The sequence below is a fragment of the Microtus pennsylvanicus genome, chromosome 6, assembly GCF_037038515.1.
Source record: "Microtus pennsylvanicus isolate mMicPen1 chromosome 6, mMicPen1.hap1, whole genome shotgun sequence".
NCBI classification, from domain to species: domain Eukaryota; kingdom Metazoa; phylum Chordata; class Mammalia; order Rodentia; family Cricetidae; genus Microtus; species Microtus pennsylvanicus.
The window spans coordinates 18,690,371-18,708,791 of NC_134584.1; the positions used below are offsets into that span (position 1 = coordinate 18,690,371).

At 34.5% G+C, this 18,421-nt stretch overlaps 1 protein-coding gene across 4 annotated transcripts in view; it reads right to left on the bottom strand.

Moving 5' to 3' along the window:
- Cdh12 (cadherin 12) overlaps window positions 1–18,421 on the bottom strand; it is a 788,260-nt gene that overhangs the window by 151,929 nt on the left and 617,910 nt on the right. For all 4 annotated transcript variants that reach the window (XM_075975840.1, XM_075975839.1, XM_075975838.1 and 1 more), the window contains one exon: window positions 2,255–2,549. In XM_075975840.1, coding sequence (XP_075831955.1) covers window positions 2,255–2,549 — 295 coding nt within the window. The remainder of the gene's footprint in view (window positions 1–2,254; window positions 2,550–18,421) is intronic.

Sequence of the window (18,421 nt, forward strand, 5' to 3'; positions counted from 1 at the left end):
ATATGATAAATTATTGATAGATAGGAAGATAGATAGATGATTGATAGATAGATGATAGATAGATAGATAGATAGATAGATAGATAGATAGATAGCCTGACAGATGATATGCAAATAGGAATAATAGAAATGTACAACCATAACAAAGTTAGTAGTGGTACCCAATAGCCTGCTTGAATTTAATCTCGTAAAAATTACTATAATATCTTAATATAATAAATTACCTGTTATCCCAATATTTCAAAATCCAAGACCACTTTAGTTCTCACTTCCCTATATTCCTCCAAAATTTTCAGACTAATTATTTTTTATATGATAACTGAAAAATTTTTATTTAAGGGCTTCCTTGGAAGGATGTATTAATTTTTCCATTAATGTGATGAAAAAATTAACTATTAATATTATGATACAGAATTCTTCTAATAATATAGGTGTGTTTGTGTGCATGTGTGTGTGGTCATATGGATATTGTTTTGACTTAAACATATAATTAATTATTTTTCTAAATTCATGCTGATATTTCCAAATTACACAAAGTATGTTAAACAGCATTACCACTTAAAACATTGTATTATTGTTTCTTCTCTACCTAGAATATCAAAATTTTTTCTGAGATTACTTTCTAATAAAATTTGTTTCCGTCTGATTGCTCTTCTAAATCTTCTGCAATTATAAAACTGCATTAGAAAGGCATCTCTGTATCAGAAAACTCCCAAGACATGCAGTCCGCACTATGCACAGTAAAACTAGAAATTTACATGAACTATTTCAGCTGGTTTCTCAATTGACAAAGAAAATGCATTCCGGAATGTTTGATAAGTCACACACAGAGTGTAAATCCATGTGACGTTTCCTTAACTACTAAGGTGCTTCTACCTTTGGATTGTGTGCATAATATACATTGCATAGTTAGGACATTGTAGAAAAAGCAAAGATCCTCTAAGACACACAAGACTAAGGAATACAACTAAGTAGCACACGTATGGTTCAAGTTCTAATCTGTTAGAAAAAACATTAACTATACCTTCAAAAAATGATAGAGACTAGGAATTACGTTGAACTTTAACTGTGGCTGGGCTATAGTGTTGCAATATTCAAGACATACTTTAAAATTTCCTTTAAGAGGATCAGATGTCTCAATTAATATGCTTGTTATTGTTAATCAAGCATGAGGCACTGAGTTCAGATCCCCTGAACTCACATAAAAATCCAGTTGTACCAATACAATCCCATAATCCAGGTGGTGGGGAGAAACAGTGGGAAGACTGACAACAGGCCAGCTGATCTGGTTGCCTATAGATAATTGTCTCAAAAATATGGGAGAGAGTGACTGAAGACAATACTCCATGTGTACCTATGTCCTTCACATGCATATACATATATGCAAATACGTGTACACATAGGAACATTTACACAGATACTAGATTAAATTCCATTAAGTTAGAATATTTGATTTACCAAATTTTAATGTATGCAAAATAGGACTTTGCAAATTTATGCTGATACTAAAACGTTACAACAAATTTTTGTCCTTTTTATTAATTATTTTGAGCCAAGGTCTCTATTAGAGCTGGATAAACTTAAACTCAAAATGTATCCAATGCTGACCTTGAACTTATGATTCTCCTGGCTTACATGTCCAAGTGCTGGAAGTACAGATATTCATGTCCATACCCAGGTTTAATAAATGTTCTTAATAATAATGATATCACTCTACTTCAATAATTAATTTCTAACAATAACATCATGCTAGTAGATTTATAATTTGAAGACAGGGGAGATATATTTAAACAAGAATTGATTTTATACATTTTATTCTAGGAAATATACAAAGAAAACAATATATCTTCTTTTTAGGTTCATTTCTGGTTACAATGCAATGCATACTTTAGCACTGTACTGTGATTTAAGAATTACTGTATGGTTTTCAGAGGTATTTGATAGTTAACTCCATCACTGAATAGTGTCAATGACAACCAAGTACATGCCTGAATGAATTATACATTTAAATATAAGGAGATATTATGAGTTCAAGTAAATCAATTAACTAACAAATAGTTCAGAATGGTGCAGATTCCATTTATATGTATTCTTAGTGGTGAGGAAATAACGGAAGTTCCTAGAGCAAAATAAATTTTAACTTGTAACTTGTGAACAGTAATTACTTCCTGCAAATAGGATGTCTTCATCAGTATACAGAAAAATTATTGAATAGGCCTCAGAGCAACTGATAGAAATTTCATTTGTCTACTCACCCACAGGAGACATTTCTGGAACACTAGCGACATAAGGTCCATCCAAAAACTTTGGCTCGTTATCGTTAATATCCTGCACTTTAATGATGAACTCGGATTCAGGCTCCAAGGGTTTTCTCGTTTCTATGTCCACTGCCTGAGCACGAAGTGTGTAGAAAGGTTTTTCTTCTCTGTCCAGACTTCTTATTGCATGAATGTCGCCTGTAGTTTCATCAATTGTAAAAACGGTCCCAGCACCATCTCCAGAGAGCGTGTATTTAACAGTGCCCTCTCCTTTGTCCAAGTCAGAATGCAGCTGAGAAAGAGACATAGAGACACTGAGATGATTATATGCAGTGCAATTTATTTAATCGGAGAAGTTAAATAACTTCTTTATAGGCTTTCATATTATAACTACAACTTCTTGATTATAGTAATTAACAAAAGTGAGTGGTGAGCTAGCTAAAACGTTGAGAGCTTGTTATATAACAAAGGATCCAAGTTCAACCTCTAGAACTCATGCAATGCCATATAGAGTAGATAGCATTGTCTGTAATCTTAGCATTGCTACTGCAACATGGAAGACAGAAACAGGAGAAGCTCAAAGAGTGTAGAGGCAAATTATCATTCTATACAAGACAGCAAAGAAGACTCACTGCTATATATCACATGGAAAGTAAGATAAACACTCAAAGTTGTGCTCTGACTCCACACAAAACATGGCTTTCACATACCTGCACCCATTCATTTCCATATGCCCAGAAATGGTTTGAAAAGAATGAAATACATTTTAAATGCCCAAAAGTTTTATTTTAATGCACTAGCGACATGTGCACCTATATTTACTGACAGTTTTACATTTCAATGTTTTAAAAATATTGCATGATCAATCTTATTTCTGGATACTTCACAAATATCAGAAATTTAACAGTCCTTAGCACACCAACAGGCATAAAAATACCTGTTTTGACAATTTTCTTGGTAATTAAACATTTTTTCAAGAATAACATATTCATAAAGTGGAATAAAACACATCTTACATATAGGTATTGTTTCATTTCAGATAATCACTGTTTAAAGAAATATTAACTGAAAAATTACAAGTCAGAAACTCCCAAAAGACAGAAGATAGAATCCAAGGACTGAGTCCAGCTAGATGGGAGGTAAAAAGAAATTATTGAAATGTGTCCTGAAGGGAAGGGTGAATTCATTCAGTGCTATAAAGAATATATCATTTTCAGAGTGTTCAAGTCAGTTGTCCAAGACTAGGTAGTTGGTTGGGAAAATCAGTGAATATTCTTTCAGAAAAATAGATTATTTACTTCTACCTTTCTATCTTTATATGTGTATAAATACATTATTTATATTCTAGAAATACTGGGATTTAGTTAGTTTATTTTAATATTCAACACATATTCATGTTAATATATTAAATCATAGAATTAGTTACACATTAAGGCCAATCAAAGAGAGACTCAAACATAAACATTATGATATTATGAGTCATTATGGTTCAATGTGGAGTTCAAGAGTAATTGGAAGATGAATATAGCCTGGGAAATCTATAAGGCGTCTGAGAAGAAATGAATACACGAAATATTGTGTAAATGAAATATTATGTTACATATAAATTTGTTGATAATATTATTTGCAATATAAATAAAATGTATTAAAAATTTAAATATAATATTTAATAATTTTATTTTAGTTTTTATTTATATGTTGTGTGTAGGTACATACATTTGAGTACACTACTTTCAGAAGCCTAGAAGAGGGCATTTGTTCACATGAAACTTGAGTCAAAGATGCTTGCGAGCTGCCCGTTGTGGGTGATGGGAATCAAATTAGAGTCCTCTGCAAGAGCAGCCAGCATTCTTAACCTCTGAGCATTTTTTTTGAGCCTCCAAAATATAATTTATGTTGTTTTTATTCAAACATTACTCAAAATACTGTAAACGGCTCTTTTGAGAATAGATATTTGGTTTAATTATCGAAGTTTACTCTGAGAGTCTGTTTTAATCAGCACATCACTCAAAGGAAAGCCTGTTATACTTGATAGTCCCTGCAATCATTTTTGCCTTGACCTTAAAATCTATATACATGCACTATTCTACTATAAAATACTTTGTTATGAGGACTTTTGCTTTTACTAATGTTTTAACATGAAAGAGGGCTTTGAAATTATTTTCAATTATATGTTCATTCTTTTATACTTAGATTTCTGTGAATTGGCAGTAAAATATATCACTGAAGAATTTAATTAAAAATGTAATCTCTGATTTTATCTTTAAATGTCAAATTGAGCATTTCAGATTAGTTTCAGTACAATAATACCATTCATAATGTAATTAAGATGAATTCACTCATGTTATAAATTTGTATTCATATCTAAATTTCCTCTCAAATATATTTGGTTTTTGAATGTAATTATATAAATTTATGAATGATTGAGAGAAATACTTAAAGAAATAAAAAAAAGTCAGACTCTGTGGTTTGGATTATTCTTTAAAAGGTTTTATGTGTTTTATTTCAGCATAAGGGAAATTTCTGGGAATGATGGGACGAAGGATTTTTTTATACTGCTGTAAAGCATGGGGAATTTGAAGCTTAAAATCAAGCTGTAGAAACATGTTCTTTAAACTCATGAATTTCAAATCACAATTGTCAACCACACTATTAAAGATATTCAGTGCAGTGGGTCTTACTTTCACTTTCAAATTTATGTTAAGGTATAAGATAGGCAAAGGCTCAATGCAATAGGGATGGTTTTATGAGCAATAACCCGTTTGCAATGGCTTAAAGAATATGTGCACATATTTTGGGAACTGAGTGAAAATCTTAATTGAGTTTTCACAGTGTGGTTCAAGTAAAGTTACCTAAAAAAAAAATCCATATCATTTGGTTAAAGTTAAAACTGTTTTCTTTTCAAGCTGACTTAAGAATAAAAAGGCAGATGTGCTGTCATCCTATCAAAAATCCCAATTAAATCCAGTTGCTGCTATTCCCTCCTTTAACATCTATTATTAACCGTCGATTTCAATAATCTAGTCACTGATATTGAAAAGTCAGAAGATATACATTAAAAAGTTCTAAAACTGTTAGCTAAAATAAATTGATAAATTCTCAACTCGTTTTAGTGGTGAATCACACAAGGGTTTTTTTTAAAAAATATTTATTATTATTTTAGTTATACGAAGGTTTTGTCTGCATATATGTATGTGTATCACATAGGCTTCTGGTTTCCAGGGATTCCAGAAGAGAATACAAGTCTACTGCAACTGAAGTTATAGAAACAGAGATGTGACCATTAAATGGGTTCTAGAGATTGAAGCAGGCCTTTTGCAAGAGCCCTGAGTGATGTGATATCCTGAGCAATCTCTGAAGGTACTGCACAGCAAAGTGTAGAAGAAAGAGATTACAGGCACATACAGGTCGCTTAGGCAAAAGCTACCAATATTGTTTTAGTCCTGATTGACTGTGGCATTTGGGTGACCAGAACCAGTTATAGTGATTTACCTAGTATCGAATTACCCAGTATTTAACTAACCTACATATATAGAAATTAGTGACAATTGGTGTTGGATATTAAAAAATCTCAGTGAAAACATAACACAATTTTAATGTAAAGTTGTACAAGATAAATCTTGTCTTTTTAAACTGATTACAACTTTTTAAAACATACCGTCTCATTTTATAAAGACCATTGTCTCATTCTTTTGTATTAGCTGACTTAGAACTCCCTTTGCAGACCAAGCTTGTCTCAAAGTCACATAGACCCACCAATATCCACCTCCCAAGTGCTGAGATTATGTCAGAATATATCACTATGCCTGTCTAACTCTATATTTTCATTATGTAAATGTAGAAAACAAAGATTGTAAAAACAAATCAATCCTGTCTGCAAATGTAATCATATAACTATTTCTCTGTGCCTGTATTAGATTTAAAAAAATAGTAGCCATTTTCCAATTACCAAAGCCATAATATTTTTTCATAACATTTGAGGTTTTCAAAATCATGCTTTTAAAGCCTACATTATATTCATATGTTGAAATAGACTTAGTTAAAGGACAGTGTCAATTTTCTCATAAATTATAAGTTGAAAGTGTGTATGATAGATGTCGTTGCGCCGACATCTGTTGGGTTCCAGCCTCCAAAAGTTCATACATTCCAAGGTAGTGTCGTATGGATTAGGGAAGTCAGTCAGACAAAAGATATACAAAAGAAATAGAGACACCGAATTAGATTAGGGAGGTCAACACAGCAAATACTGAATTTGCCTGTGTTTATTTTCCATATGCTTTATATACCCAAGTCCAAAAGGGGGGGAGAAGGCAAGACTGTTTTACCATGATGCAAATAAGGAACAAACAAATTACCTCTTCAATACCCGAAAGATCAAGTAACTGTATCCTGAGTTATGTATTCTTTTGTTTAGGCAGGACATACAGCAACCGTACCTTAGGCCAAATATCCTGTAGACAGCCATTCCATGGGTCAAACCTATTGTCATAACCTTGAAGGAGTAAGAATAGCCCTGATTGCTCTGACCTTTGGTCAGGTAGGAACAGATTTACTTACATGAAACCTGGCAGAGGGATTATTCATTTGTGTGTTTTCTTGTGCTTATTTCCTTAAAATAACATGTAACTGTGAAAATAGAAAATGTGACGTTTTTTTAAAGAATCTTAAGAAACGTTGTAACTTCAATGTTTCCAGCAATTGGTGTCAATAGATAAAATTGTTTTCTCGAGTTTTCTGATGATGGAGTTGAGGCTCAGTTTATGCCATGTAGTTAATTTTATGTCTCATTTCCATAAGAACTAAGAATGTCATTCCTCTTCTTTGAATAGTGTTAATTGTTAAAAATATATACTATATCACTCTATTTAGTTGTCTGAAACTGCAAATAAAGGCTATTAATTATATAAAAATAACTGCTATGTCTGCGTCTTATCCCAAGTATTAAAAATAAGGTTTATCTGAGTGGGTGCTACAACATTCGCTGACTGAAGCCACCTACTCCAATAGGATCATCATTAAGCATTTGTCACTTAAAATAAAATCCACCCCCGCCCCCCAGAAAGAGTACCATAAATGATGGATGTAGAAATAGTCACTGTCCAGATAGGTTTTTCTGTGAAGGCGATGGCGTTATTTTCTGGTGTGTTCCAAGTCATCTCAGATGGTGTGTGAAAATGAGATGCCAAGAGAGGCTTAAAAAAGATGCTGAGGCCTAGCTTCAGTGTGGAAACAAATCTTGCATTTCAGTGCTTAAAAGTTTGAGAAAGCTAATCTAAAGTTAAATGTTTACCAGCCACTCTCTGTACGTAGTGTGGAACTGCCGCATTAAAAGGCAGTTAGTTCATATTTTCTGTGAGTTGAAAAGTGCACATGAAATGGGAAAAGCCTGTTTATAAATATGCCGAGCACTGATTTTTATTTTCATTTGCCATTTGCCAGGGCTTGTTTAACGAGCATACAGAGAACATGGAGGTAGCTGGGAGGAGAAATAACTGATTTTGGCAATGTAGTTGTTCCTATAAAAATGAAAGAAAATTTGTATCATTATGGTTTCAGGAGCAAATATTTTGATTTATACATGAATTACCAGATAAGCATGTTATGGAAATGTCATCAAACTATCAGTTTGTTGCTAAATGTAACAATGTTCTGAAAAATTGTTCCTTTTTTATGTTGTGTACATGATTCTGGTGTGCTTGTGTATGAGCTCATGCATGACATGGTACTTAGCTAGAGATGAGAGGACAGCTTCAGATGTTAGGCCATTTGAATCAACGACTCTCTTGTTTACAGCTGTATAGCTCAGGCCAGCAACCCCAGATCTGCAGGCATGTTCCCGTCTCAGTCTACCAGCTTCCTTGAGTGTTATAATTATAAGCACACACTGTCTCTCTTAGGGTGGAAGTGGGTTCTTGGTTTTTAAGACACAGGCTCTCAAGATTGCACAGACAGTGCTTAACATACTTGGGCTTCTCACCAGATCAAAACATCTTTCTGTATATGCTCCCAAAGTCCTAGAAGTAGGCACACTTTGCTGGAGGGAGATGGAGAAAAATGGGTACTGTTCTTAGGAAGCAAACAGAACAGCTGTCTTGAGAAGACTGAAAAATAGAAAATTGAAGCAAACCATTTTCAAGGAATTTTACCTAAACTGATTTTATTTTTATTATTATTATTTTTTTCCATTCAAATATTTACACTTACTTCCCTCCTCCCAATCCCCTCCAGCTCCCCCACATCCCCTCCTCCCTCTCCCTCCCTGCTTGAGAGAGGGTAGGGAACCCTGCCCTGTGGGAAGTCCAAGCCCCCCCCCCCAATCCAGGCCTAGGGAGCTGTGCATCCATATAGACTAGGGTCCCAAAAAGCCAGAACATGCCATTAAAAACAAGTCTCAGTGCCTTTATCAATGCCTTCTCAGTCAGCCCCCATTGTCAGCCACAATCAGAGAGTCCGGTTTGATCACATGCTCATTCAAACCCGGTCCAGCTGGATTTGGTGAGCTCACATTAGAACAAGCACACTGCCTCAGATGGTGGACCAACCCCTCGCGGTCCTGACTTCCTTGTTGTCTTCTTCCTCCTTCTGCCATTCAACTGGACCTTGGTTTTAATATACTTTCTTGTTTAAAATGTTTAAAACCATAATTAACTTTTTGAAGTGAATCTTGATCAGTAAATTGCTTCTGGTTTCCAAATCCATTTCAGTAATTTCTGTCTTAATTTCCAAAACAACATTTTCCCTCTTTGTTCAGTTTCTTTGCCTGTTCTTGTACATTCTTTTCATCTAGAATCCTTATGGTGAATGTTATATTTCATCCACGTTCCCTAAATTATATACATTTGCTTACTGTGTAAATTTTCATATATATTTGACTTAATGTTAAAATGATTTTTTATTGAGGTGTTTTGAACAAAAATAACCCCTGCCTCCGGGCTCAAATACTTGAGTCATCAGAAAGTGTTAGTATTTGAGAGGATTAGACATAGGATGTGTGACCTTTTTGGAGGAACTGTATCAGTATTCACTCTTATGCAGATCTGCAGTGCAAAAGAGCAAGACAGGCAAAACAAACAAAAACCAAAAAAATGTCAATGTGGGTAAAAAAGACTGATAGAAAAGGTTTTGTTGGAACCATGTCCTGTGCTCAAGAAGACTGACACTAAGTGGAATTAAGGCAACCCCGGGTCAAGGCCCCACCCAGCTAAGCTTCTAGCTGTCACAAAGGGAATAAGGACAAGTGTAAGCAATGAAGGAACCCATAAACACAGGAAACTGATACAAATGTAACTGAAGGGAAGGGCCAGCATTTATCCCCAGGAAGTAGCAGAATTTAGTACTTCTGGACACAACCTTCTAAGCCATAGGGTCAAGGACATGAGAAAAAAGTGTGGAATCCCTTTCATGGCTAAGGAAAGCCTCCGAAGCTAGATGTTTGTCAGGGGTGCTCCACCGTAGAGACCTAGAAAGAATATTGTGAGAAGATAAGAAGGTGAAGCCTGGATTATGTTAGAGTTCCCAAGATAGGGGAGATAGCAGAGACATCAACAAAGCTGAAAGTCAAGCCTCAAAGTCCAACAAAACTTTAAAGTCCAATATCCCCAGTGATAGTTCCTCTAACAAGATCACCCTTCATAATACTTCTAATCCTTACAAATAGTGCCATTTCCTGAAGATTAAACATTAAAATAAATAAACCAGTCATGTTAATTCTTATTCAAATCACCCCAGTAACAAGACATTTTAACAAGGATCATATATATTTACATATATATACATATATTACATTTATATATATGCATCGAAATTCATACAATAAATTGTAAGTTGAAGAACACTTTAACATCAGACATAAAGATACAGAATTTGGAGTTTGTCCTGCTGGTTTTTGGTTTTGCTTTGGTTTGGTATTTTCCCCCTAAGCTCCCATTTCTTCCTCTTAGAATGATAGTTAGATTCTGTTACATTGTGTGCTGAAGAATGTGTAATCTAATTTTTTATTTTGAGTTTACAGAAAGTTACAGTCAAGAAATGACCTTGAGTCTCAAAGTAGACTTGAACTTTTGAGGTTTAAATAATGTTGAGACTTTGATAGACTATGGGGACTTTTATTATTATTCTCTCAATTTTTCCTGGTTTTTCAACACAGGATTTCTCTGTAGCTTTGCAGTCTGTCCTGGAACTAGCTCTTGTAGATTCGTCTGGTCTTGAACTCATATTTTACCCAAAACACAGTTTCCTCTTCCTTCTCTCTTCTCACTCTCCTCCATTTCTTTTTAAACCCTAGATCCACTCTTCTTCTGTTTCCCTTCAAAAAAGGTAGGCCTCCCAGGTATATCAACCAAACATGATATATCTTGTGGTACATTTTTACAATGGAGACTATTGAAGATGGACTGAATATATTTGTACATAATGAAATCACTACAAGCCTACGTGGGTCACTAAATCTAATGTGGTGGTTTAAATAAGAATTTACTCCATGGATTTATATATTTGAATGTTTACTCAGGGAGCTGCACTATTGAAAGGATTAGAAGGATTAGAAGGTGGGCCTTATTGTAGTAATTGTCTCTTGTCCCTCCCTCCCTGCATGATGTGGCATAAAAACTGACATGAGGATCAGTGAATTCTAATTGAAGACACAGATATAAATACACCTATCTACACACAACTGATCTTGCTAAATAATCCATACATATACAACAGAAAAAAGAAAGTATCTTAAAAGGATGGTGCTGGTCTAACAGGATGTCTGTATCTAGAAGAATACAAATAGATTTATATTTATCACTCTGCAAAAAACTAAAGTCCAAGTGGATCGAAGATGTCAACATTAAACCAGAAACACTAAACCTGATAGACTAGAATGTAGGGGATAGGCTTGAACACATCAGCACAGGAGACAACTTCCTAAACAGAACATTGCTGGTTTTTGACACTAAGATGGACAATAAATGAGACACCATAAAACTGAGAATCTTCTGAAAGCAAAGGAAGCTGTCAATAGGACAAAATAGCAGCCTACAGAATGGGAAAAGATTTTCAGCAACTCAAAACAAAGAGAGGCCTAATATCCAAAGTATATAAAAAAAACTAGGCATTAACAAACCAAATGATCAAATTTTTAAAAATGGGCACATAACTAAACAGAGAATTCTTAATAGAGAAATATCAAATGCATCAAATGACTTGAGAAACACTTAAGAATAAGTTCAACATCCTTAGCCATCAGGAAAATGCAAATCAAATCTCCTTTGACATTCCATCTTACACCTATCAGAATGGCTAGTACAATAACATAAGTGACAGAACATTCTGGTTAGGAGGATATGGAGCAAGGGTAGCACTCCTCCGGTGCTGGTGGGAATGTAAACTTCTAAAGTCACTATGGAAATCAATATGATGGTTTCTTGGAAATGTTGAAATTGATCTACCTCAACACCCAGATATAACACTATTAGTCTTATACCTAAAGAATGCTCAGTCATCCTTTATCAAGTATCACAAGGATACTTGCTCACTTATGTTCACAGTGGCTTTATTAATAACATCTAAAGTTTGTTACAATGCTTGAGGAAGGACCAAGGTCCTCCCTCCTGTATCTAGACTGAGCAAGGTATTCTTCCTTAAGGACTATTCTCCAAACAGCTAGTTCACGCACTAGAGAGAAATACTTTTCTCATTTCTAGTGAACTCACAAACTGCTAAAGACACACAACTGTTACCCATATTCAGAGGGTCTTGTTCGGTTTTGTGCAGGTTCCCCAGCTATCAGTCCAGAATCCGAGAGCTCCCACTAGCTCAGGTCAGCTGTTTTTGTGGGTTTCCACATCATGGTCTTGACCACTTTGCTCATATCACTCCTCCATCTCTATGACTGACTCCAGGAGTTTGGCCCTGTGATTAGCTGTGAATCTCTGCATCTGCTTTCAACAGTTACTGGATAAAGGTTCTATGATGGCAATTAAGATAGTCATCAATCTGATTAGAGGGGGAGGACATTTTAGGTACCCTCTCTTTTACTGCTTAGGGTTTTAGCTGGGGTCATCTTGTTGGATTCCTGAGAATTTCCCTAGTGCCTGGTTAACCCCGTAATGGTTCTCTCTTTCAAGGTATCTCTTTCCTTTATCTCCCTCTCTTAAACTCAGTTGAGATTTAAAGCAATGTATTATTAGCCTTATTCATATGCCTGACCCCCACAGATAAACTATTTTAAATAGGCAGAAGAATAATTATTCAAACATTCTGAGTTGGAATTCTTTAAATTAGATACAAAAGATTTTCTATATTTCTCTTGGTAAGTTTAGAGATGATTAAATGTGTCTTTCATTCAAGTTGAATCGTAATATCTCAAAAACATCATGACAATCAATATTTTATCTATCAGAAAAGCAATTAGAATGTGTTTAAGATATAGTTGGCAGACACATGAAGACCAGACTGGTGATATTCCATAATCCTACCCAAGTAAAACCTCAACACAAATATTTGTATTCAACAGCCTTAACTACCCCAAAAATATTTGCCATGCCAAGACACTCTGCTCTGCTGAGAGGACTCATTCCTTGCTAACTTGCTTTTAGTGATCTGAACTAACAGCACGATGTTTCACAATGTTCGGAATTCCTTTTAACAGCCCAGGGTGAACTAAAAGCTCCCATGCCTAGAGAACAAACCCAGAGCTATTTTTCATCTGGAAATGTTTCACCTTGTATCCAAGAAAATAGAGATCTGTTTCAAAAGCCCGCTTTCTCCCACAGGACACACTAATCAAGATTAAAGAAGAGGAAAGCAAGTTATATTGCTCTGGAGCACCAAAAACTGATGTTCAAAGATGTATTGTGCACCGTGCTGCTGAAAACACACACACACACACACACACACACACACACACACACACACACACACTTCTACCCAGTGTTCCCTTCATTATTTGTTTCTCCTTGAATATTGAATGCATGATTTCATGGTCATTTTACTTTGTATATTTATAGATATTTATATATTGCTCTAAACTTCTACACAAGTTTGAGAGGTCACTGGATTGATGAAATCGTTTAAAAGTGAAAATTTAGAAGAGAATTAATATAATTTCCATTTTACATTCATAAAGTTATAAAAACATCTTTACTAAGTTAAAGTTTAGGTGATTAAACAGTTAATAATATACAAATTTTTTATCAAATATAAAGAAACTGCCTTGGCCTGTTGATAGGACAGAACTAGGTAGGTGGGCTAGACAGAAATGAATGCTGCAAGAAAGCAGGACAGAGTCAGAGAAACGCCATGGATCCTCTGCCCGAGACAGACCCTGGTTTGAATCTTTGCTGGTAAGCCACTGTCATTTGGCAATATACAAATTAATAGAAATGGGTTAAATTAATGTAAGAGTTAGCCAATAAGAAGTTAGAGCTAATGGGCCGAGTAGTGATTTAATTAATACAGTTTCTGTGTGAATATTTCAGGTATCACCCCTTCCTGAAAAATATTTATGAGCTCAATTATAAAACTTAGTATTTTACTTAAGTATAATTTTAAATGACTACTACTAATTGATGTTAAATCATGTCTGTAGTCTCTAAACTAGTCATTTTAAATGTTTAAAATTACATTTATTTTTATTTATTTTGATTGTCCACAAGGTGCACATTTGGAAGTTAGAAGATAAATTGGGGAGTTACTCTGCTTCAACCAAGTAGGGACTGGGGTTCAAACACAGGTACTCAAACTTGGTTTGATGGAAGTACCTTGAGACACTGAGTCATATTGCTGACACTTAGTCTTTAACAAGTGTGTGATGGCTACATAAGATTTATTTTATTTTTAGGTTATTCATATGCTATCAAGTCAAATAAGGTAATAAAATCTTTTAAACTAAATCATTTGTAAACCTAATTCTCCAATAGTATGCATGATAACTAGATTCTTTGCTTGTACATTTGGTAGTGATATTATTATTTATTATAAATTATAAATAAAAAATTTGGATTCTCTTAGTCCTTATCATCATTATATTGTCACTGTCATTTGTGTTCAAAACTTATTTCTTCTTCCATTTTTAATTTTAAACTCTAGCAACATCCTAGCTCTATTTGGTAATATAAAATACGTTATTTTACAAAATCAAATAATGATGATATGGTCAATATGGGTACCATTCCAAAATAAAACCCTTGAATCTTTTTGGTGCTGCTGAAAAACATATAATTTATTAATAAATAAATATATGTTGGAAGTAATTGAAAGATAATTTTGAAGAATTGAGATATCATAACTGTTATATAAATCAAGGAAGTAGGTCCATGTCATTTCCTATCTGATGACCAATTCCTTGCAAAATATTAAAAAGACTTTTTCCTAAGAGTAAAGGAAGATGATTTTGTGGTCCAGAGCATCATTTGATGGAGATGAAGGAAGCACAGTGTGAGATGCTGTTGTCCAGAGCATTATCAGGTGGAGAAGCAGGATGTACAAAGTGAGCTTCTATGCCTTTGTTCAGAACTGAGACTTTTGATCATATCCTTTTACTTTCCATGGTCTTACTCAAGATGACAAGATTATTTCTGTTTAATTTCATTTATCATTTGTGTGTGTGTGTGTCATGTGTGTGTTTGAACATGACAGATAACCTTGTGGGATAGGTTCTATACTTGCATTTTCAAATGAATCCTTGGGATTGACTTCAGTCATCATGTTTGTGCAGTAAGTTCTTTTACCCACTGAGACATCTCAAAAGCCTAAGGCAGGAAACACTGGTCTTTGCTTTGACGTATTGACGTATTCTTACACGTGCTGCTCAGGGGGTATAAATATCTTTTTGTTGTAAGTTACCTCGATTAACTTTTTAAATGGTAGGATGAAACCTGCCTGCTTGAATACCTACTTATTTTCCTTCTGTGCTTCTTTCTCCCTTCCCTTTTCTTATTACCTATTCTGCTGTGCTATCAAGTGAACTCACTATTTCATGTATAAGGAACAAACACTCTGCAAACTAAATTTTATCCGAAATGCTTTTGAAAGATAATGTAATTAATTAAATGAATTTTTTCTTAAGTTTACTGGGAAGTAAAATACATCCAGAAGGTGGGTACAGCACAGAGAAAGATGTGTGCAGTTTTGTGAACTATGTGAAACTGGGAGCAGGGTTTTGGTTCATTCTTCATGGAGGCCTAGCCATCCTTCACAGTGCACTGCAATCATCACTCCTTGAGTTGATATACCAATTAAAAGGAGGTTAAAAATTTGCTTGCACAAAATTCCTTGCAACAAACAGCATAAATAATATTGGAAGGAAGTTAGATGCAATTGCACTTCACTGAAGAATAGATCCAAAATTGGTTTGCATCACAGCTGTTGTGCTTGTTTCTGGAGAAGCAAATCCAATGTACAGGGAAACATGTACATCTATGTCTAAGAAAGAATAAGACTTTCTCTCCATCCCAATACAGCCCAGAACAGGTTATTTGGTTATGAGAATGTTTGTTCATGCTTTTTTAATATTCAATATGCCAATGGTAGATCAAGATATACACAGCTTAGAGAAGAACAGTAGTTGTATATTACCAAGATTTCTAAAGCGCCAAGATATCTGAAGATGAAAAGTAATGACTTAGAGAAATGGGAAAGATGCTGACATATTATTGAGAGAAACAATAAAATATCCTTAGGAAGCAGATAAAAAGATAAAAATAAAAAGAACAAGGAGAAAGAAAGGGATGGGGAAGGAAAGAATAAGGGGTGGGAAAGGAGGGAGAAAGGGTTAGAAGAGAAGAGGCAAGGAAGGATGGAGGACAGAGACAGGAGAGAGAAAAAGAGAACAAGAGATCTGAAGAAGTTAATTATGCAAGAACACATAATATTCTAAAAATGAAAATAAGTAACATACATAACACTCAAGTAAATCTCAAAAACAATTAAATTGATTCCTTCCTTATAACACTTCAACATGCTCAAAAATTCTGTCCTTAAGGAAGTTTGTCTGATTATTATAAAAGTTACTGGGTTCTCTCGGATCAGCAGACTTTCCTTGTTTGAATGATTCACTTATTCTATGTTTATGAATATTTTTCTGTATATAAGGATGTGTATCATGTTCTTTTTTTGGGGGGGGGATTTTTCGAGACAGGGTATAGATTCTTTCCCAGAATCAAGGTTCCCAGGCTGGAAAGGACAGCACCCATTTCTACCACCCACTTCATCCTTTGAATCTTACCGAGTTTACATTTGTGATTTTCAAGTCATTTCATTGCCATGATGATGATATGAAATGAGTTTAAGAAGAAGGGGTGAACACAACAAAGTTCATTTCATTAACTGATATTGCAGAATTGTAGATATAGTATTTCAATATTCTACAACCCGTAGAGTTGCTAATACATGTTTGGACTGCAAGAATACCAAAGAGAAAACAGTGGCACTCTTTTGGTATCTTATTGTTTAGAAAGTAGAAGAAAGAGGATCAAGAGTTGAAGGCTAAGCCATTTTACCTTGTATGTTTGATCAATGTGTGCTCCCAATAGCCTGTCTTACAAAGCAAAAAAAAAAAAAAAAAAAAAAAAAAAACAAAAAAAAAAACATTTTAATAGCAATGAAGCTAGTTCAAGGATGTATTTGTTTATACTATTTTACAATTCAAGACACTTATCCGGGTTATTTTTTTAAAGATTGATTTAGTTCATTTTCATCTCTGTGTGCCTGAGTGCACACACACACACACACACACACACACATGCACACACACACACGCGCGTGTACCATGTGAACATCTGGCAGCTGAAGAGTTCAGACACAAAAGATAATCAGGTTCCTGGACCTAGAGTTAAAGTATGTTTGAAGTTGCCTTGCAACTTCTGGAGACCAAACTCCTGGACACTGCACGATCCACTGTTACCATTGAACGATCTCTCCACACAGGTTCTTCCTCATTTTACACATTTTTTAAGTCATTTGTTTCAAATTTATATATTTCTGTTAACATTTGAGGTTGGGACTTTGTTTTCAATTGGAAAACAGAATCGGCATGATTGTGCCACATCTAACAACTTATATTTTCAGCTGATAAAATATTGCAGATGTAATACATAAGTCAGGTGCTTAGTAATGTTTTAGAATATTTAGAAAAGTGAAAAGTACTCCTAAAATGTGCTTATTAGTTAGCAAATCTAAGTTATGCTTGCTTTCTTTGTTTTATTGTGTAATGCATTAAGTGATCTAAAATCCATGGTCATGCACAGTAAATATTTGGAGATTAAAATCCTTAATCCCTCATTTATTTGATATTACTCTAACCTAATAATTCTTAGTAGATTTCATTTTTATATTTTTGGAAGATACAGGAAATTGCCATTAATTGGGCTTGGTAACTATTTTTTGACTCCTAAATATGCCAAATTTAACAATATTTGTATTTGTGTATGCTAATTTATATTAATTGTTAGAATTCTTAATTGGGTTCAAAGTCATTTACAGAAATCCCTGCCAAGATCTTACCTTTAGCTTGTCAAATTGATGTTGGCTTTATAAGTTTTAAAGCACTTTTATACTCACAGTAATCCTATTAGTGGCACTGTGACTCCTAACATCCTAGTTTGGTAGATGTGGGAATTAGGGCCCAAGCGGCTGACTTGGCTCAGGACCCACAAGCAGCAGGAAGCAGAGCAAGGACTCCAATCAGAACACCTAATCCCTGTGTTTCTGATGAGCACTTCAGCCAAATCAGCTCGTATTTAATTACATGACATAATGCCTTGTGTTTCTTAAACATTTTAGAGTTGTTAGGTTTGAGACGGAAAAATAACTTAAAAAGAAAGAAAACCCAAAACTCAACAGGCCAGAATTCTTGGTCAGAAACCTGGCAGCAGACAAATTACCCAAGATTGTGATTTGTATACTTGACATCAGCTTGTTTAGAAAGAATTTACCACAATTGTAGCGTCCCATCTAGACTTGTATTACTGTGAAGGAACAGTATAAATAGTTTCATTCAAAAGCACTTTGGGCTGTCTATTGTAATTGTGCTATTAAACACAGACTAGAGAATATGAATTACTTGTTTACAAGAAGCCGGGGATCCTGTTGTGAATTACAGGCATACTAGAACAAAAGTCATTCATTCGAAACACTCTCTTTAAAAAGAAAATCACCACTAAAAATTTAAGAATGTTG